The 21,941-nt window shown below is 43.3% G+C and overlaps 1 protein-coding gene across 2 annotated transcripts in view; it reads left to right on the top strand.

The window, feature by feature from the left end:
• Positions 1 to 505: 505 nt before the first annotated feature.
• The window catches only part of APC4 (Transducin/WD40 repeat-like superfamily protein), a 110,800-nt gene continuing 89,364 nt past the window's right edge, over positions 506 to 21,941 (top strand). Inside the window, exons 1-4 of one of the 2 annotated variants that reach the window (XM_087699722.1) lie at positions 506 to 773; positions 862 to 973; positions 11,571 to 11,662; positions 11,839 to 11,922. In XM_087699722.1, coding sequence (XP_087555848.1) covers positions 702 to 773; positions 862 to 973; positions 11,571 to 11,662; positions 11,839 to 11,922 — 360 coding nt within the window. In that variant the 5' untranslated portion in view covers positions 506 to 701. The remainder of the gene's footprint in view (positions 774 to 861; positions 974 to 11,570; positions 11,663 to 11,838; positions 11,923 to 21,941) is intronic. The other variant, XM_087699720.1, reaches the window with a different exon arrangement.

Below are 21,941 nucleotides of genomic sequence, written 5' to 3' on the forward strand. Positions count from 1 at the left end.
GAAAAAACCTTACATTAAAAGAGGGTGAGAAGTTTAAATTTAAAAAGGCTATTTAATTAAAAGGGGGAGAAACAAAAGAATGCTAACTTAAAAGGAGAGAAGAGAGAGGGAGAAACTTTTGATTTAAAAAAGGAAAAAAAGAGACATTAAATTTTTATGATTTAATTAAAAAAGGGAGAAAGAAGAAAGAGAAAGAGACCACTTGAGAGGGGGGTTTAATTAAAAAGGAGAGAGAGAGAGAGAGAGAGAGAGAGAGAGAGAGAGAGAGAGAGAGAGAGTGTGTGTGTGTTTTTGAAAAAGAGGAAGGGAAAGATATGAGAGATAGAGAGAAGGGGTAAGTTAGGAAATCCTTTGGAAGTTGGGGGTTTAGAAAATCTACAATGAAAATAATATAATAATACATATAAATAGATGTAGATTATAGATATAAATCTATAGTTTATAGATTATAAATTATAGCGAGATATACATCATAGATGCTACCACTTGGCATTTGAAAGTAGGTCTAATGTTCCATAGTGACGGCAAACACATTAATTTTGGGAAAACCACATTCCTTGAGTGGATTTAAAGTGCTGCTTCGACCGTCACTACCCTGCATTTTTGGGAAAATCACATTACTTGAGTGGATTTAAAGTGCTACTTCGACGCTTTCTCACTGCTCAGCTTGGACTGTCACTTCCCTGCATTTTTGGTCCAAAATGGACGAGAGCGAAGCGCAGGTTGCGTCCAAGCCGTTTACACTTCATCTTGACAAGGCCTTGTCCAGCACTGTACGTGTTCCATATGTTTTTTCCCGAGCTTGCATATGTTTTTACGGGGGAATTTGCGAGGTTTGATCGCAAGCTTCTGACATTACAGGTGGAAAAGGCAGCATGGAACCCTGAGAAGGATCTTTTAGCTATGGTGACTAAAGATCAGCAGCTGATTCTGCATCGTTTCAATTGGCAAAGGCTATGGGCGGTTTCTCCAGGTAGCTTAGCAGCTTCGAAACTATCCCCTAAAATCATTTCGGTCTTTTGAACTTCCAAGAAGAACTGTCCAGTGCCGTTGAAAGATTATAAGAAATGCTTGTGAAATGTATTTAGCCGGCAAACGCTTGGGAAAAAGATGTCACGTTCGTTGAGAGAAGACAGTAAATGCTTGTAAAATACGCTTTTGATAAGAGAATCTATCTCAAATACGTGAAAGAGAATCGCAACACAGGGAACCTTGATGTATCTCAACATAGGGAAGTGTTGGGTAACTCTCCTTAATAGACGTCTAGACACAAGCATACTCGAGGTAGAGGTACAATTTTGGAAGAGATTTCTCAACCCCAATAGGGAAAAGTCACAATTGTGTTGGGTATATGCTCGAGTAGAGCGATGCACTTGGAAGGGATTTCTCTCCTAAACCCAATACAATTGTATTTCTTACTTTTACTTTGAAGAGTGGGGGAGTCCTTTTTGGTCGCCAACAAAATGTACCGAATAATCTTGCTAATGGACACATGTCCACTAGGAAAAAATGATAATTAGATGCAATGCCGATGCACTAATTCTTCACATTTGGCCTTTGATCAAAAGTCCCCTGACTCTACCGATCAATGAATTCTGGGAGAACCAAGAGCTGCCCTTCTCTTAGAGTCCAAGCATAATCTCTCTAGTACCAAAATAGGTGCAATGCACATAGCTCAAGAATTGGCGGCCAATATCATATTAGGGCTTACTTAATTGGCGGCCAATATCATATTAGGGCTTACTTACAAAGCATTTAAAAAAGCCGTGGCGACTAAATTGACTCCCATCATGAAAAATGCCCTAATCGGAAATCCACATCAGTTTGGCTTCATAAAGAGGAGATTTTTACTTGATAATGTGCCAAATGTGGTTATGGTTTCAAATTAGGTAGCGTGTATCTTAAACTTCAAAATGCTTTGTCTCTTGTGCCTTGATCGCTTTGCACCACAGACCATTTTAGAGCTTAAAATCTTCATTTTCACTTACAAATACCTTGTGAATCAACCTAAAATTGTCCAAATCCCCAAAGAATGGCCACTCTCTCATTGATGCTAACCAAGGATTTGCAGGCTTCCATCTTAGTTAATGGTATCCCAGTTGAACCTCTAACTATCAACCAAGGGGTGAGACAAGGTTGCCCTCTAAGCCCCTTATTTTTTGCTATTTCCACTCACCCTCTCTTATGTCTTAGTGATAGCCTTGCCATGGATGGAGATCTAGAAGGGATTAGGTACAGAACAAAGCACCTCATGGGCAAGTGATTCATTGATGATCTACCAGATGGCAATGCAAGCTGTGGAGAAATACCCTAACGCAGAAACTCAAACACACAATCGTACGATAGTAACACAAATTGATAAAAGAACACAGTTAGGGTTAGGGTAACTTAGAGACAATGAACATAGTGAATAAGAAACGAAATGAATTTGAGTAAAATACAAAGCTCATGCAACAAACACACTATGCAGTGAATGAACAATGACCCCCAAACTGCCATGTCTTGATGACTGAGGTAGAGAGCATGAGTTGGAGAGTGTATCATACTTTGACGGATCTTGAAACGCAGCAAGGCAGCCTCCATAGGTGTTTGACAACACCTAACACAGCTCAAGTGTGATTGGATTAGTACAAAATGGGCAGAATCAGTAAACACAGCAATTGGCGATGATGTGGTAGTCAAAACACAAGTACAACGATGATGTGGCAGTCAGATCAGTGCATCCAACATTGAAATGTAGTAGTTTGGGCAGTCACCTACAGTTGGTGACCATTGATTTGGGGCAAATACAATGATGGCAGCAGTAAAATGTAAGGTGTGTAGCAATTGTTTGATTATCAATAAGCAATAGATGGTTGGAAACAGTCCGAATCTCCATAAGAAGGCTAAGAAACAAGCGCTTGTGGAGTGACACTAGTCTTGGACAGCTCTGGCTGGGATTGTTAATTAGTCAGTTCATGTGGTTCGGTGGGCTGGGTATCTCTAATATTTTAGCCATTATTATGCCATTATTTGTTTCATTTATGGCATTTATTGTTTGTCGGCCAGTATTTAATGTTGGCCAACTTGACATCATTTATGGCATGGATTTGGCCTATATATTCTAGTTACTCCCTCCTCCACAGTCATAGTCTGTGTTAGTACCTTCATAGCCAGTGACTTATGTGGGTTCTGTACTCTCTCATATCTTGGTATATAAATTCCATTTACTGAGCATCTCTTTTCTTCTAAGTTCTTTGTGCAATGTTCTTCTTTCTTTTACAATGTTTCTCTTTTTACCTCTCTTGTGTTTAGCAATCTATTACAACAGTTTTCCATGCTTCCATCAGTGCATCCATGTTTGATTAGTGCATCCAACATTGAAATGTAGTAGTTTGGGCAGTCACCTACAGTTGGTGACCATTGATTTGGGGCAAATGCAATGATGGCAGCAGTATAATGCAAGGTGTGTAGCAATTGTTTGATTATCAATAAGGAATAGATGGTTAGAAATAGTCCGAATCTCCATAAGAAGGCTAAGAAACAGGCGCTTGTGGAGTGACACTAGTCTTGGACAGCTCTGGCTGAGATTGTTAATTAGTCAGTTCATATGGTTCAGTGAGCTGGGTGTCTCTAATATTTTAGCCATTATTATGCCATTATTTGTTTTATTTATGGCATTTATTGTTTGTCGGCCAATATTTAATGCTGGCCAACTTGACATCATTTATGGCATGGATTTGGCGTATATATTCTAGTTACTCCCTCCTCCACAGTCATAGTCGGTGTTAGTACCTTCATAGCCAGTGACTTATGTGGGTTCTATACTCTCTCATGTCTTGGTATATAAAGTCCATTTCCTGAGCATCTCTTTTCTTTTGAGTTCTTTGTGCAGTGTTCTTTCTTTTACAGTGTTTCTCTTTTTACCTCTCTTGTGTTTAGCAATCTATTACAACAGTTTTCCATGCTTCCATCAGTGCATCCACGTTTGACACCCCACCAACCTGTCAGAGTGCAGCGGTGCGGAAGCGTAGGACTGAGAGAGAGAGAACGCAGAGAGAGAAGAGAGAGAAAGAGACAGTGGACGATGAAGATTTGCTGTATAAAGAATGCTGAATACAAAGATATGCAGACATATACACGGGCGCAATGCGCTGGACTGCGTGTCTCCACCTCGACGATGCAACCTGCTGTCCACCTTGAAGTCCGCTGCAGTCTGCACTGTCTGCTGTCTGAAATCTGTGAACAGAGACAGAATCTGCGCATCACCGGTCTGTAATCTGCGAGCAGAGAAGTGTGTACCAGACTGCTGAAAGTGCCAGGTATAAATAGCCGAGAAACGGGGGAAATAGGGCACCAGAAATAGCCAGGCGGCTGCATTAAATGCAGCCGACTGTAGCCAGGCGGCTGCATTAAATGCAGCCGACTGGCTGCTGCAGGTCGGACTGCCACGTGGCAGTCCGATTGTGCAGTCCGACTGCGCCAGGCCACCTGCTGCCCTGTGCTGATCTGATCTCTAACACCCCCTCTTAGAGCCTGGGCAGGGCAGAAGCCTGAGGGATTTGGAATGTCGCCGAAGGGGAGCCTGAGGAAGCGCCTTCGTAAACAAATCCGCAAGATTGTCCTCCGTCTTGCAATACTCCACAGTGATGGTCGCATCCAGAAGCTTTTCTCGGATGAAGTGGTATTGGATCTCAATGTGCTTCGTCCGGGCATGAAAAACAGGATTCCTTGCCAAGGCAATGCAACTCTCATTGTCACATCGTAGCAATGTAGGACGAGTCTGGGGGCACCCAAGCTCCTCCAATAATCTCCGAAGCCACACAACCTCGCATGTGGTGGAAGACGCGGCCCGATACTCCGCCTCAGTAGACGAAAGGGCTACCGTGGGCTGCTTCTTGCTACTCCATGAAATAACACCTGCACCCAAAGTAAAACAGTAACCTGTAGTAGACCGCCTGTGGTCCACGTCACCGGCCCAATCCGAGTCGCTCCAACCTGCAAGTACAAGATCTGACCCATCTGTCCCTGCGGGGTAATGAATCCCTAAATCAGACGTCCCCCTAAGATACTGAAGTATCCTCTGAGCAGCCTGCCAATGCACCGTCTTAGGTTCACTCATGAACCCTGCCAAGAGCCCAACAGCAAAACATAGATCAACCCTCGTGTTGAGAAGCCAAATCAAGGATCCAATCAACTGTCGATAGCGGGACGCATCCGCCAAAGGAGAAGCTGAATGAGAAGTGGCCTTCCAGTTCGGATCCATAGGAGTAGAGAGGGCCCGACAATCTTCCATCTCAAAAGACACCCAGAGCTCCTGTACATATCTCTGTTGAGAGATAAAGATCCCCCTCTGAGACTGATAAATCTCATGGCCCAAAAAGAAATGGAGTAGACCCAAATCCGTCATCTCGAACGTCCGATGTAAAGCTGACTTCGTCTGCTGGACCTGCTATGCAACATCACCTGTGACAATCAAATCATCAACATATAATACAAACAACACACAACCATCCTCGGAAGTGTGAACATACAGCTGCAGATCGGCCTTGGACCGCCGATATCCCAACTGAGATTGGAGGAACGAATCAATCTTCTCGTTCCATGCACGCGGGGCCTGCTTGAGGCCATACAAGGCCTTCTTCAACCTGTAGACTTTCCCATCTGAAGAACCAAAGCCAGGAGGTTGCTCAACATAGATCTCCTCCTTCAAATCACCATTCAGGAAGGCCGACTTCACATCCAACTGATAAACAGGCCATCTCCTATGGCCAGCCAAAGCAAGAACAGCTCTAATGGTCGCCATACGAGCTGGGGGGCAAAAGTGTCATGACAGTCAATCCCTGGGCGCTGTGCAAAACCTTTAGCAACAAGGCGAGCCTTGTGCTTATCCAAAGTACCATCACTGAGGTATTTGGTCTTGAAGACCCACTTGACTCCAATCACCTTCTTCTTTGGGGGGCGTGGCACGAGTGACCAAGTGCCATTCCTCTCAATAGCCTCCAACTCAGCTTCCATAGCTTTCTTCCATGGGGCGGACTGTAAAGCCTCCTTCACGGAGGTGGGCTCTCGATCCTGCATAACACGGGTCATCAAACAATAGTTGGAGCAAACAAGCTCCATAGAATGTGCCTGGTGCCTCCGTGACTGCCGCGGACCATCCTGCGGTCCCCACTCCTCAGGAATCCCCTCGATCCCTGAATCACGGAGTGTGTCACGGGCCCAGCGAGGAGGAGGCCGAACCTCCCCTCGACGTTCGCCATCAGCAGAAGACTCTGGAATATCCACCGGTGGTAACTCCTCAGAGGTGTCCGATGGAACAGTAGACTCTGTGTCAGAAACAGAATCATAATCAAAAGGCACGGGCTCCAGTGGAACTGTAGAAGGAGCCCAACTCTCCCCTGGATCTCCAAGAACGGGATGCTCCTCACCCGTTGAAGTAGCCGGAACCTCCACAAACCGCACATCACGGCTAGTGTACACATCCCGTTTGACGGGATTAGACAGTCGCTAGCCTTGGGACTGGGAGCTGTAGCCAACAAATACCTGTTTTCGGGAAGCCGCTTCAAATTTATCACGGTGAGCCTTGGGAATGTGAACATAGGCATCACACCCAAAGACACGAAAGTAAGAAACATCTGGCTTCGTCCCAAAATAAGCCTCAAATGGGGTCATCCCTTCCACGGCCGAAGTAGGGGATCGATTAAGGATGTGGACTGCAGTAGCCACAGCCTCGGCCCATAGAACCTGAGGGGTCTGTCGGTGCTCCATCATGGTGCGCGCCATCTCGATCACACTGTGGTTTTTCCGTTCAAGAATACCATTTTCTTGAGGAGTATTGGTATTGGCAAACTCCTGGTGAATTCCTCTATCTGCACAAAACCGAGCAAACTCATTAGAAACAAATTCACCTCCCTTGTCGGATCGCAAGGTCTTCAACTTCCGGCCTGATCAGTTCTCCTCAAAGAGAAGCCAATCCTTGAAATGCGAGAAAGCTTTTGACTTTAATGCCAAAAAGTAGGCCCATGTCATCCTGCTATAGTCATCCACGATCAGCATGAAGTACGAGCTCCCACGCAGGGACTCATTCCTCATAGGGCCACATAGATCTGTAGATACTAGCTCCATCGGTGAAGTAGACCGCCGCGAAGCTGTGTGGGGAATGGCATCCCTATGCTGCTTCCCCCGTATGCAGGAGACACATGGCTGCTGGCTCACCACTATATCCGGCAACCCTCGAACAAGCTGTCCACGTGACGCCCTCCGAAGATAGTCATAGTTCAGGTGACCAAACCGAGCATGCCATAACTCTGACTGTGACTGTGAGGTAAGAAGAAGAGTAGAGAGGGCAGTGGAAGACGTCAGTTTGTAAATGCCGTTCTCCTCATATCCGGATGAGAGAACCTTCCTCGATCCACGATCAAGGACTCGCACCGTAGAACTGTCAAACTCCACCAAAAGACCAAGGGAGCAAATCTTATGAACTGAAAGGAGATGGTACCCTAATCCTGGTACATGCAAAACCTTTGAGGTATGGGTACCACCTCGTCCATCCGGAATAAGCTGCATCTTACCCCGACCCGCAACAGAAACTGAAGAGCTGTCTCCAATGAGAATCTGCCCACGCGAGGGTCGCAACTGGGCAACACCATCTGATGAAGGAGTCATGTGCCGTGAGGCACCACTATCAACAATCTACTCTCGAGCCTGGGGAGCCGTCATCGCAGCATCAGAAGCATCGGTGAAGCGTCCTCAATGACAGCTAGATGTAGAAATGCAGCTGATGAGGGTGCAGCCACCGCTCCAGAATCCTTGGTGTCCTTCGTGTCTTTGTCAGGGCAATCCTTCTTCCAATGGCCAGTCTTTCCACAAATATGGCATGTGGAGTCTTTGTCCTTGTCCTTCTCCTTGTCCTTCTTGGACTTGTTATCCCCCTTCTTCTTCTTTTGGTCCTTCCCCTTCTTCTGAGAGGCTTGACCTGTCAGCGCCTCCGACTTGGAAGCATTTTGTCCCTTTAACTGTTCCTCTTGGTCCAAGACCATAGGAACCAACTCTTCCCACCGAAGAGTAGACTCTTGCCCCGAAGCAATAAGGGTATAGTAATATGTACCGAATCGTGGCGGCAACTGGGACAATAGTGTGATCGCCATGTCTTCGGAGGAAATCGGCTTCCCCGCATTTTGAACCTGCATCTGTAGCTGCCTTAGCTTGTTAATGTGTTCCCGTAGCGAAGAAGACTTATTTACGGACAAGGTCCGCATTTGTACCTCCAAAGAAACCCTCTTCATTAGGGTCATCCGATTGTACATCTGATCAAGCTCCAGCCATATCTCCTGAGCCACCGTCAAGTGCTCGATGTGAGCGATCACGGCTGTAGTGCATGATAGAAAGAGAAAGGATCGAATCTTGGCATTCAGTTTGTCCCAATGAGACTGGGCCTTGGCCAACTCCGCACGAGCATCGGAAGAGAGTTTGGACTCATCTCTTACCGAGGGCCGGTCAATCTCCTCCTGTACCAACTCTGCCAAATCATAGGACTCAAGGATGGCCAACATCATGACGCGCCAAATGCGGTAGTTGTCGCCGTCGAGCTTCTGATCTGTAGGAAGAGCCGGTAAGACAGGCACCTTCCGGTCCATAATCGCCTGGAACTCCAAGTCCATCTCTGTAGACATCTTCGCTTGCAATGCCTTCACAAACGCAAAAGCAGCCCCCTCTGACTGGGAAAACTCAGCCTGCTAAGGCTCTTCCGCGTCTTGAAGCTTCTTCACCCGCCGGAGGCGATGAAAAAGCAAAACCTGCACTTGTAGACTGAAAACTCAAACTTCCTCTGCGTCAAACAGCAGTAAACAGCAGCAAATCCACCACCTGTACTCCTTTCCTGTGCGCCCACACTCGTTTCAGCCTTGTTCCAAGGCGCAGCCCTCCTGTCTGCCCTTAAACGCAAAAAACGCAAATTTGTGTCGCGATGGAAACTCCTCTTCAGGTTGATTCTGCGCTCAGTCAGCCCTCAAACACTGCTCTGATACCATGTCAGAGTGCAGCGGTGCGGAAGCGTAGGACTGAGAGAGAGAGAACGCAGGGAGAGAAGAGAGAGAGAGACAGTGGACGATGAAGATCTGCTGTATAAAGAATGCTGAATACAAAGATATGCAGATATATACACGGGCGCAGTGCGCTGGACTGCGTGTCTCCACCTCGACGATGCAACCTGCTGTCCACCTTGAAGTCCGCTGCAGTCTGCACTGTCTGCTGTCTGAAATCTGTGAACAGAGACAGAATCTGCGCATCACCGGTCTGTAATCTGCGAGCAGAGAAGTGTGTACCAGACTGCTGAAAGTGCCAGGTATTTAAAGCCGAGAAACGGGGGAAATAGGGCGCCAGAAATAGCCAGGCGGCTGCATTAAATGCAGCCGACTGGCTGCTGCAGGTCGGACTGCCACGTGGCAGTCCGACTGTGCAGTCCGACTGCACCAGGCCACCTACTGCCCTGTGCTGATCTGATCTGATGTGAAAGGGGCGTGCTTTGTGGAGGGAATGCAGTCCTCTGACCAAGGGGATTTCTAGATAGTGATAGGGAATGGAGGGGATGGGCCCTTGAGATGTTTGAATGCTGTCTTAAAATGGTTCTAGCTTAGGGTTGAGTCCCAAATCGGAGGGACATCTCTTGTCCCATCCCTAAGGGGATCGTTAGGGGACTTTTTTCCTTGCTAGGGATGGGAAAGGGGACGATTTGTGACAAGGGGATGACTAGGAAACAGTTTCCCCATGTCAAGGGTGGGAAAGGGGATTGCTGGGTGGTGGTCACATGGCACTTTCTTTCATGTGTGGTGACTAGTGACTTTGACATCTTCTCTCATACATAACATATCGAGGTTTTACTGTTTTTTAAAGTCTGAAATATTCTTTCTCGAATGTTATCTAAAAAAATTATTTGATTGTTATAAATCACATTTATATGTATTTTATATGTGATGGATGGCAGTTTGAGTTTATCTTCAGAAATACACGAGTAATAATAAGGTGGCAACATCTGTAGATAGCAATGAAGTGAGGGAAATGCAGTCCTTCAGAGCAGTTGGTGATGAAAAAGACACCTTTAGGTGTATCAGAACCAAAATATAGATGAACAACACCTTTAAATAGGTTGGGTGGCAGTGGCAGGCTGGTTGGGGCAGTTGCTACAGCAATACAGCTGGTGGCAGCCCAAAAATATAGGATATAGTAATTCATACAGAGGGGGAGTACTCATACAGGAGGGGAGTGTACTGTTGAATGGATGATGTGAGAGTGAGTGTTGGGATGCCCACAACGTGTCCTTTAATAGGGGATTTTTGGGCATTTGTCCTATGGTGCACAAATAAAGCCATTTCACATAAATAAAGCTGTTTGGGGCTTTTTTTATAGGAACAAAATTAGGCATCAATGCATGACAATTAAACATTAATGCAAGCCTTGATTTTGGTGGCTCAACAAGGTATTTGCCTTATATTGCCTTATGACAAACACACATTTGGCATCGTTTTGATTGCATAGTGCTGGTTGGGTAACTTGACATGGCAATTTGTGGGCTTCATGCCCCCTAGAGAAGGCTCGCTCACTTATCTTGTTGCTAGGTGATGCTAGGTATGGGGTCATTTCTTTGTTGTAGGATGTAGATTGTAGGAGCATTTTTTGCAGCTGATTTTAAGGATCTAATCAGTTGGAGGCGATCCTTCTCTGGGGCACACTAGAGTGAAAGTAGTGGCCTTGTGTCTAGGGTCGACAAATTTTGTTAAGGCACCTTTGGATAGTTGGCTTTAGTGGCCAGGGCACCGGGGCCCCTTTTACAGTAGCAATTAGTTTCTCGTTGTGACCATGTGTTGCTGTTCTATTGCGTTTAAACACACTTGTATCTCACATCACATTTTGAGAAAAGAAACTCTACCAAACGATTCCGAGAACCTAGCTATTTGTTTCTATTAGTTTTTGTGATGCGGCATGTCCTATATATTGTCCTAACCCCAACTAATCGGCGTTCATTCGCCAGGGTTATTACGGTGGTCATACCAATGTTTATATACCACATGTGCTTCAGTATGGTGGATTGAAGGAATGCTGACCTACACTAGGCGATAAGGGTGGATGGATGAAAGGAACATTGACATGTTAGCATTGTTCTTTGGTGCTCAAGTCTTTCTTTTGTGCTCTTAATTGCCCTTAATCCTTTGGTGTCTACATATGTGTTTACATAAATGTGTATTTGTCAAGGGTAGTGTAATTTAGTAAAAAGAGAAATAAGTGTACAGCAAAATATGCTTAACTGTCTTGTGTTTTGTCCCTCAGTAATGCTATCTAAATGACAATATTGAAGATCCACCAAGATAAATATACTTGAAAGCTAGATGCTCATGATATACTTTCACTTTTAATTGTTCATCATGGAGTACCTTTTTGTTTTGTGAAATGACATTGTGATCCTTTCATGTTGCCTCACTCCCAAGAGCTCATTAGTTAAGAGAATTTGAGCACGATAATGTTATGAGGATGGTTGCTGGCTCCCTCATTGTGTTTGGTTTGTATTTCATTCTTATATTCTACATTTGATGTAGAAAGACGAGCAACCTCTTTATGCTGGCGTCCTGATGGCAAAGCATTAGCTGTTGGACATGAAGATGGCACGATATCTCTTCATGATGTGGAGGTTTCTGTTCTATTTTTGTTTGATAAAAGCAATATTCATTACAAAGGGCTGCAATGCAGTTGATATGATCATTAGATGACCACTCTAGGAATATATTGGTAAGACTGCATTTCCTTTGCTTTATGCTCTTCTTTAATGCTCACATTTGCAAAATATGTGTTTTTGGTTTTTTGCAGAATGGTAATGTTTTCCGACAGACTCTCGCCCATGAATCTTCTGTTGAATGCCTTACTTGGGTTGAGGAGGGTCAATTAACCCAGGTAGGAGTTTCTTGAAATTTCAAGTCTTTACATCTTTTAAGAATCTCAAGATAGGACTTTGTTTTCTCAAGGGTCAACTTGCTATCTTCCTTCCACATGCAAGTTTGCCATTCTGATTATAATTGTATGGGTGTTCTTATCATGGCCACCTTAAGGGCTAATGGCTTCTCTTTAATCAATTTGGTTTACAAATTAAGGGGTAATCTTTCTGATCTAGTCCTTATAACACAGGTTTGTAATGTTCAACATCCTAAGCACAGGTTTTCTTCATCACTTGTCTACATGGATCTTTTGCATTTGAAGATGTTCTCAGTGCTAGTCAATTGAGTACATGGCTTTGTGCATGTTGTACATGAGGTTTTGGCTTGCTACCCTCATGTATTATCATATTGTACATTATAAAGTATCAAGGTACCAATTAGTATTGTATTTTACCATACTGTACAGTATTGGCTTGACTGGCTCCTCCCAAGCATAAGCATCCTTAACCGTAGTTATATATTGCTCTTAATACTGATTGCATCATCAATCACATTGAGAAACATACCTAGATCTCTTTCCTCACAGGAATCCAAACATGATTATTTGTGTGTTCATCTACAACAACTGTAGGATTAACATCCATATGCTCATTAACACTAGCAACACAATTCTTATGCACATTGAGATCTCCTTGCAACTAATCTGCGACACATTTTATACACGTGGCTCCACCTCAATGATATCTCTATTGATACACATTTCCTTACGTGTCTTCTTCTTGCTGCATCTGTCAACAGATCTGCCTTAGACAAATTCCAATTAGCTCTGACTTCTTGTGACTGTCTTTTCCACCATAGCCTGACTGAATCTTCCAAAAGCATATCTGACATGTGTAACTTATCAGCATTTGTATCTTTTCTCAGATGGAAAGCAATCCAATCTAGCCTGCTTAAAAACTCATCAACATCTGGGGTGTCTATACCTGCAAACAGGCATTGCTCAAAGCAACCATGGCTTGAGTCTGTATTCAGATGGGCTTCAAACCAAATACAATTATCTCATCTGTCCAAAACCAACCGAGATCTTCAGTGGTTAGGCACTAAACTATGGTAGATGAATTCAGTGGCTGGTCTCTAAAATACATGAACTCAACACCACAAGATGAAAGCTGAAGATGTCTCTAACTAACAAATGACCCAAGTTGACATTGTGACAAATATATCAGGATCCTTCTCACATCACTTGCTTACTGAAGGATCTCTATTCAGGCTTTCAAGTTTTCAGGTTCCCACGTTTTCAGCTTTTCAGATTAGCAGACTGTCAAACAATTAAAAAATTCAGACCTTTATTTTGGAGTAAACACTATATTTCAGAAAACATTCCTTGACAGAATCATTCCAGAAACAGTAGCCAAGAAAGCTTTCAAACTTTCCACAAGATAAGACCTTTCCTCTTTTAAAACCTGTAACTTATGATTAGTGTTGCTACGAATTCTTTGTATTTTCCAAAACACGACTCTGTCCAGTCTATGACACCAGTATACAGTCCATGCAGGGTAACAAACTTGCAATTCTCAGGATCCCGTCATCTTTTCTCTTCTCACCGACATAAAAATTCACTAGCTGAAAAAAACAACTGCCGCATATTGAATACAACTTAGAAATATGACAGCTTTCCTGCTGTTTCACCTGTTGAAACAACACATTAAGCAAGCATCCATGACGTTTGATTTCCCTTGATCAATAGAAAAGGAAAGAGGAGGAGGGAGCATTCCCTTCTAGTTACACATAGAGAACTCAAAAATTATAGTAGCAGATCCAAATCCAAAGTTCCGTTTCCATCCACATTGCCATCTAGCTCTAAAAGCAACAAAAACCTTCAGCTTTGCAGGTCAACTCTTTGCATGCTATCAAAAATCCCTCTTTCTTCACGTTTTTTCCTCTCTTCTCTTTTCATTGACACAGTTGAAGGGGGCAGCAAGGCGGCCTGCTCATAGCTCCATGAGCCTTCCACTCTCTACTTCGTTGCAAGATGACTTCTTTTTTTTAAAGATTTGCAAATTGAGAGACACCATGCCGCCCCCATCCTCATCTTTGACATTATGGTTGCTACACTCAGAATAGTCTTTGAGCTCTAATGTGTCCTCTCACACATGGTCTTATCTCATCTCTAATTTGAAAATGTAGTGCATGTTGTACTTTGAATGGATCCCAAAACGCAATAAGCAGCCTATGGAAGTGATCAGCTGCTGTGAAGGAAGACTCTGAAGTCTGGACATGTTGAATCAAACAGTACACAGCAGGACGACCAATCAAGCAGTATACAGCGGGATGGCCTGGCACCTACTTAGTGCAAAAAATGTGGGGCTGAAGCTGGAAAACTTTGATCTGCTGCAAAACATAGCTGTACTAGGTTGGGCGACAACTCTTAGGTGGTCACAGATGACGGGGCAGTAGTTGTTGACTAAATATGCAGCTATATGTTGACATTGTAGGTTGCTGGAAGCTCCTAACAGGCTGGGTGGCATTTGCATAGGCCAGAACAAATGTTTTTGAAGGCAAGCAGTTCTAAAACTCAATCAGAAGTCAAGGCGACAACAGTGAACAGCATGCCCCAGCTGATGCAGGTTAGACAACACTCCACGAATTTGGATGACCTTTGTATAGGGTGTAGACAGTAGTGGAAACAGCGCGACAGCTGATGCAGAAAGTAAATTTGCAAAACAAGGATCTCTGATGGCTATGTGGCCCCTTCTATTCATAGACGAGGAACCAACCAAAGTTTGTGAGTTTGCTTATGGGACAGAGAAACTTTACAACATGAGTTTGGGGCTGTTTAAAATGAGCTAAGGTTTAAATGGAAATGCACCTTAACACAGTCACCTTACAGTTTTCCACCTCCGAGTCTTTGGGCATTGTGCATGGTGGCAAGTTCATGTTCCTCAATTTTATGAGTTCTTATGTGAGCATGCATTTGGCACCAACTCACCTTGACCAACTTGTTAAGAAATGAAAACCATGATGTGCAGTAAACAATTAGTAGTAATGCAGTAATACCTAATTTTACTTTGCATTTACAGCCCCAAAAAGGCTTTACTTGTATGTATGGCCTTCATTTCATATGGTAGGAGAAATCAACCAAGATCTCCTATTTAAGTAAATTTGTGGACATTATTCCTCTTTGGTCTCTTCCACTCACTCATCAAGATCAAATCATTCTCATGAGCTAGCGACCTTCCTCACTGCTGCCATAGCCTTGATCTTCGTTCAAACTGGCTATCCAGCAGTCATTACATCTACTACTACTACTTCATCAGCTGGCAATAACATTGCTAGACTTTGCAACCTGATAGAGGGCACCTATGATCTATGTTTTTCTGTGTTGGGGTCTCTGCAGCTGCTATGTTACTTGCATCTCCCTCTAGATGGCATTTCATGCCCTGATTTGGCTGCCACCAATCTTCTTTCAGCCGCCCCAATTATCTACCACACCTGTGTTTTGGCCTGTTGGAGGTTTCTGATCTGCTGGTGACATTATCCTTTCAGATTGCGACCAGCTAAGAGTCATCTTTGTGGTGCATTTTTGTGGGTAGATGTTTTATAGGCAATGGACATCGTTTGTATGCTGAGTTGTGTTGGCAGCAGTCTGATCATCCACAATAGACGACTTCCTTCAGCATTCATTGGCTGCCTATTGAAGATCATTATCATCAGCACTTTGCTTTCTAGTGTCAACATCCATCATTTGCAGCTGCCCACCTATTTAGATTGTGGTTGTCTTCATGTTGAACAGCCGTCATCATCATCATCTTCACCTCTCTGCCCAAAGGATTGCGTTTCACTCCCTTCATATTGTAGATCCCTTCATAGGTGCTGCTGCTTGGTTAGTTGGGAAAGCGCAATCATTTTCGAGCCTTGTTTGACATCATAGACTCATCTCTACTCACCTCTCATTACCCATCCACAAGACATGGAACTCTAAAGGCTCCATACATGATTCGTCATTTCCTTCACTCTTTGAGTTTTTGAGTTCTTTGTCTTTGTGTTTGTCGCACACACTTTGCGTTCCTCCTTGCAAACCCTACCCTTTCTCCACAGAATTCATCTCAAAACATACTGCTTGAGTGTAGGAACTGGATTGTGATGAACATGGCACATTCCATGCTTTTTGCTACCAAATTGCTAAGGTGCATGTGTCAAAAGTAGTTAACACCTAGTGTACCTTTTAAACTGGTGTTCGACTACGATTGTGTCTAAAAAGACTCCCTTTGAGGCATTCTATGGGACTCATACCATGATTTTCCACCTCTGAGCCTTCAAACATCACACACACACACACACACACACACACACACACACACACACACAAGATGACAAATGCCCTAAGCTTAATTTCCTATTGTGCTTCTCATTCTTGTTGGATGAGTCAACAACTTATCATTTATTCAATCCTCTAGCAAACAAGATCTTGATTCAAAGTGATGTCATTTTTGATGTGAGGGATATTTTGCAGCTACCACCTACATTATCAGTGAGGATATTCCTCCCTCTGTCATGCCCATTGGGTCAAATTTACTCCTTGCCTTTGACCCACCTATAGATACTTCTATCCCTAGACCGCATCATTGAGACTCGCTACTTTAGTGGTACCAAAAAAACCATGTGGGATTTGGGGGTTCTTCAAATTCCACTTGTGTGGTCCTAGAAAATTTGCTTGGCTCTATTCTTTAGCTTACTAGCATTTGTCATTATGGGAAATTATGTCGCCCATTTTGAGTGTAACATGTGACAAATTGGTCTACTATCATTGAAAAGGAGCTCAAAATTATCGATCACAATGGGACTTGGACCTCGATGGATTGTACTCATCACAAGAGAATCGTGGGCACCAAATGGATCTTCCATACTAAGTTCAAAGCAGATGGGACCTTGGGCAAACACAAGGCTAGATTAGTGATATAGGGTTTCTAACAAAAAATTGGTCTTGATTTTATGAAGAAACTTTTACTCCCACTGATCACCTTACGTCCTTTTGACTCCAATAGGTCTAGCTACCCATCATGGTTGGCTAGTTTATTAGATGGATATTAAAAGTGCTTTATTTAATGGATACTTTTAGGAGGAGGCCTATGTGACTTAGGCAACATGTTTCTCTGTTATAGGCAATGAGGAAAAAGTCTCGTTTGTGAAATTCAAGGCACCATCTACCTTGTTTTGGTTCTATCATTGGAGAACCATGTCAACTTGCTTACAAAGGTGGTCAATTGATAGATCTTGGATAATATTAGTGGATAGCTTTTGGTCTTGGTCCACCATCCCCTTGGCATCATCTTGATGGGGCCCCATACTTTCTCCTTCCACATTTTGCTAGTGAGAGGGGGTGGTTTCTTCTCTTTGTACTTTAAAAGGATTTGATCATTGTATCAAGATCATCATCATTGCGAAAGGGTGATTGAGTATGTGAATAATTTTCCTATCAGGGCATTGCTTAAGTGACACCTATTGTATTCATGCTTCTCATTTTGCATTACTCCTTACATTGCATTGTGTTATGTGAAATAGGTCATTTGGAATTGATGAAAACCTACAAGTAGGCATCCCTCCAACATTTCTCCCTTTTTTATCTTTGAAGAATTCTCAGCTTGAATCTATAGGCCATCTCATTGGCTATAGGTTGATGCTCTTAGTTTAATGATTTGGGTACCCTACCTAGCCTAAACTATCACCTTAGAAGAGCTAGGACACTTAGGACCCTAGTGCTCCTAGGGTTAGGATTTCTTATGATGGCTAGGGCATTGAGGGCTAGGGCTATACGTAAATAGACAGTTTGTGCAACATTAGCACATTAAATGTAGCATTGTTTGTTGTGTTCTATTTAGCATTGTACTTTCATTCAATCATTTCAGTACATTGACTTTGATTCGTGATTGCATATCATTGCGATTCTCTCTCTCTCTCGCTCTCTCCTTGTCACACAATTGCTCCACACTGTAAAGGAATACTATGGCACAAATGCAAATAACAATCATACGACAAAGCACAGACTGATAAAAGAACTCAATTAGGGTTAGGGTAACTTAGAGACAATGAACAATAAAAAAAACTGAAGTGATATAACTACTAAATATACAATGCTCATGTAGCAAACACACTATGTAGTGAATGAATACTATAGCCCAAACTCCTGTATCTCAAGGATTAGGGCAGGGGTAATGAGTTGGAGAGAGTGTCGTACTTTGAATGGATCTCGAATCACAGCAAGGCAGCCTCCGGATGTCAAACACTAGCAAATGCAGCAGTGAGAAGTTGGATCTAATGCAGATGGTAGTGAGGAGAGAGAAAGACTAAAAACGCAGGCTCTAGGAGAGAGATAGACTAAAAACGCACTCAGGACAGCTTGCAGGAGCGAGAGAGTTGCCAAACGTAGGATAAACAGCCTGGCAACAGCCTGTAGAAGTTGGGGGACAACTGGAGGAGAGAGAAAACTGCCAAATGCAGGTTGCAGATGATGTGGCAGGCAGTACAGCAGCAGGTTTGTGCAGGAACAGCAGTCGCATGGCTGGGATCAGCTCCAAATTGTGAGAAGAGGCTTGAAAATCAGTAACCAACTGTTGTAGACAACAATGGATAGCTTCGGCTAAGATGTCCTCCACGGGTGTGGGTAGCAAGCTGAAACACTTGAAATCTGCCAAAAACGAGATTAAGGGCTGAATGGAGGGCAGCATATGTATTTATAGAAAGTTTGGGCCCTCCCAAGTGGGTTTGTGCTTATGGGACACAGAAACTCTCTAGGATCGCATTTCTTTTAAATAAACAAGGTTTCTTCATTAAATTAAGTAAGTTTTGGGGCTGTTTAAGTAAAGCTAATTCATTTTTAGCTTAACACACACTTGGGCCAACAGTGGTATCACAGTGGCTACTCCATATCTATTGTTCTTGACCACTTTCCATGTAGCCATTGCCATTGAGAGTCATACCTTGGTTGGTTGCCACTAGAAGGATTCCCATTGTGCCGGCTTCTAGTCTCTCCGACGAGTGGCTATTGGTGATCACATGTCTTGACGCGACCATTGTCACTACTATTAAGTCTTTCTATCGCATGGATGACTAGATGTCATTACCACTATGGTGGCCTCAACTGCGTTGTTGCCGCCCAAAGAGGCATTCTCTCTTGCACCAAGGCTGCCTATTCACGTCACTGCCACCCAATGAGGGCTGCCCACTTGTAGCATGTTTGCTACCCACTAGCACTGCCTATGTGAGGACTTTGCTTGTCACTTTGTTAGCATCGCCATCAATTCTTGGATGTTGTGCTTCTTACAACAATTGACTACCCTAGGTTTGTGAAGAAATACCCTAACATAGAAACACAAATAACATTATACAACAAAGCATAGACTGATAGAAGAACACAGCTAGGGTTAGGGTAAGTTAGAGACAATGAACACAGAGAATGAATGAAATGATATGAGTATTGAATATACAATGCTCATGCAGTAAACACACTATTTAGCGAATGAATACTGTACCTCAAACTCTTGTAACTCAAGGATCAGGGCAAGGGTAATGAACTAAAGAGTGTGTCATACTCCAAATAGATCCCAAATTGCAGCAAGGCAGCCTCAGGATGTCGAACACTAGCAAACGCAGCCAAGGAAGGTTGGATTTGATGCAAATGGCAATGCAGGAGAGAGAAAGACAAAAAAAACGCAGGTGAGGAGAAATAAACACTAAAAACGCAGGAAAAACCAACAGCAACCATCATGCTAAAATCAGCTCCGAACAGTGTGTGGTAGGTTGGAAACAAGCGCCAGACTGTTGTAGACAGCAATGGCCAGCTTGGACCGTAATTGCCTTCGTGTTCGGGGTGTGGGCATCAAGCTGAAATACTTGAAATTTGCAAAAACGAGATTAAGATTGAATGGAGAGCAACATTCCTATTTATAAAAAGTTTGGGCTCTCCCAAGTGGGTTTGTGCTTGTGGGATACAAACACTCACTAGGAACGCATTTGTTTTTAAATAAACAAGGTTTCTTCCTTAATTAAATATGTTTTGGGACTGTTTAAGTGAACCTAATGCATTTTTAGCTCAATATCCCCTCTCAGGCCCAATAACGGTGCCACGAGAAATAGGCCAACCAAGCTCTTCTTTTTAAAAAAAATCTTTTACCCCAAGGCGTCCCACCTCAAAGTAGCCAAAGCATTGGACAAAGGGTGCATCTCGGTTGCCGAGTGGCCTACTAAGACTACAGAGGCGATGGCTATCTTACCAAGGGAGCCTAAGTGATCACTCCAGAGAGGCCAGGGCATCGGACAAAGGGTGCACGACGGCTGCCTAGTGGCCTACTGTTATAATATCCGAGATACACGCTCGACTTTCTTATATACTTAAAATATATGTAGTGAATATTATGCTGGCACAAAGAGAGAACAAATGAGAGAAAATAAGGATGTAGAGAGAGAGAGAAAGAGAGAGAGAGAGAGATTTGGACAACACACTAGGGACTGGAAGATGGGCTAGTCCCCCCTCTTGTGGAGTTATATTATTGATACGGAGTAAGCTCCTCCGTTACATATAAACCAATTCTTACTTGTATATTTCTTGGAGACAAGATCACGGTTCCTTGCACGGTATACAACCGATTAACACTTGCACAACTTGAAAGTTGGCACCTTTTGATCCTTCTTGAGTCTCCTTCTCTCCTACACAATGTGTAAGGCTCTCCTCTTGGTGCTTGATTTCAGCAGAGCTTTTGCATCACTTGCACCTTCTCTTCTCCTCTTGGAACTTGATTTCAGCTGAGCTTCCGCAGCACTTATACATTCTCTTTTCCTCTTGGAACTTGATTTCAGCGGAGCTTCCGCAACACTTGATTTTAACAGAGCTTCCACAGCACTTGCACCTTTTCTTCTTCTCTTGGATGTATGCAAAGTGATTCTTCCTTCACCTCTCCCACACCCAAGGAGAGCCTCCTCTTTTATAGGCTTTCAAGAGTTTCTCTTCTTGGAGAGGGACTTGAGTTGATCTTCATGCAAGATGTGGTTGTTCCAAGACCTACTCTACAGCACCAATTTTGAGATATCTCTTTGTGTGTTTCTCGGATGAAAAAACGTCCAACACAAAAGTTGTAGATCTCGTTGTTTCCGAAAACCCTCATGAGCCGTTTTTAGAGATAATCTTTCTATCGTGATATATTTTAAAAATGGATTCACCATGTCTTTTAAAAAAAAAAAGCTTCTCAAACTTGTACTCTTAACTTGTGGTCCATGCAACCACCTTAAGGAGAGTTCATTAAATTACCTTGGGCCTTAACCTTAAGATTGACTTCCTCACAAAAGCCTCTGTCATTTTAGACCTTAGAAAGAGAAAATCACTTCTCTCCTCACTTCCAGAGGATCATGCCTCTCGTCTTTCTTAATGAGAGAATTACCTCTCTCGTCTTTCTGAATGAAAGAAAAGACCTTAAACCTTGACTTGTAAGGGAGAGGATGACCCCAAATGAATGCAATGCTCATTACACACAAGTAAACGTTCCCAGGCATTCCCGGATACACACATAAATACATATATACAATGCTAATGCACTTCCTCTTCTTAGAACTTAATCCATCTTCATTTATGTGTAACTCCTTGGTTCTTGTGTACACTCTCATACTTGGCAGACACTTCTTTCCTCCTTCATAACTTGTATTGCCTGTACCAGATATCCCCGTCACAGTGCTTTGATCACCCCATTAAGTGATGCACTAGGAATACTAGTCTCTAAATGGTCTCATGGCCATGCTAGATTATCATCAACACTTAAAGAAAAGTGAGTCATTTATTGGTATAAATTTATTAAATAGAGAATGTGTAATAAGCAATCAATTTAGTGACACCTACCAAGTCCTACAAAGGCGGATGGAATCACCTATGGACTTTTTTTGTTTTGTTTTTTTTAAAAAGGGCTTTGTTGTCTTGATAGATTTAACATTAAGTGAGGGTTTCAAATTAGTTTTCGTCCTATTGAGTGTCCGTGGCCCAAACGAGAGTGTGAT

This window comes from Lygodium microphyllum, chromosome 19, assembly GCF_053477565.2.
Source record: "Lygodium microphyllum isolate KBCC chromosome 19, Lygodium_microphyllum_v1.1.10, whole genome shotgun sequence".
NCBI lineage: Eukaryota > Viridiplantae > Streptophyta > Polypodiopsida > Schizaeales > Lygodiaceae > Lygodium > Lygodium microphyllum.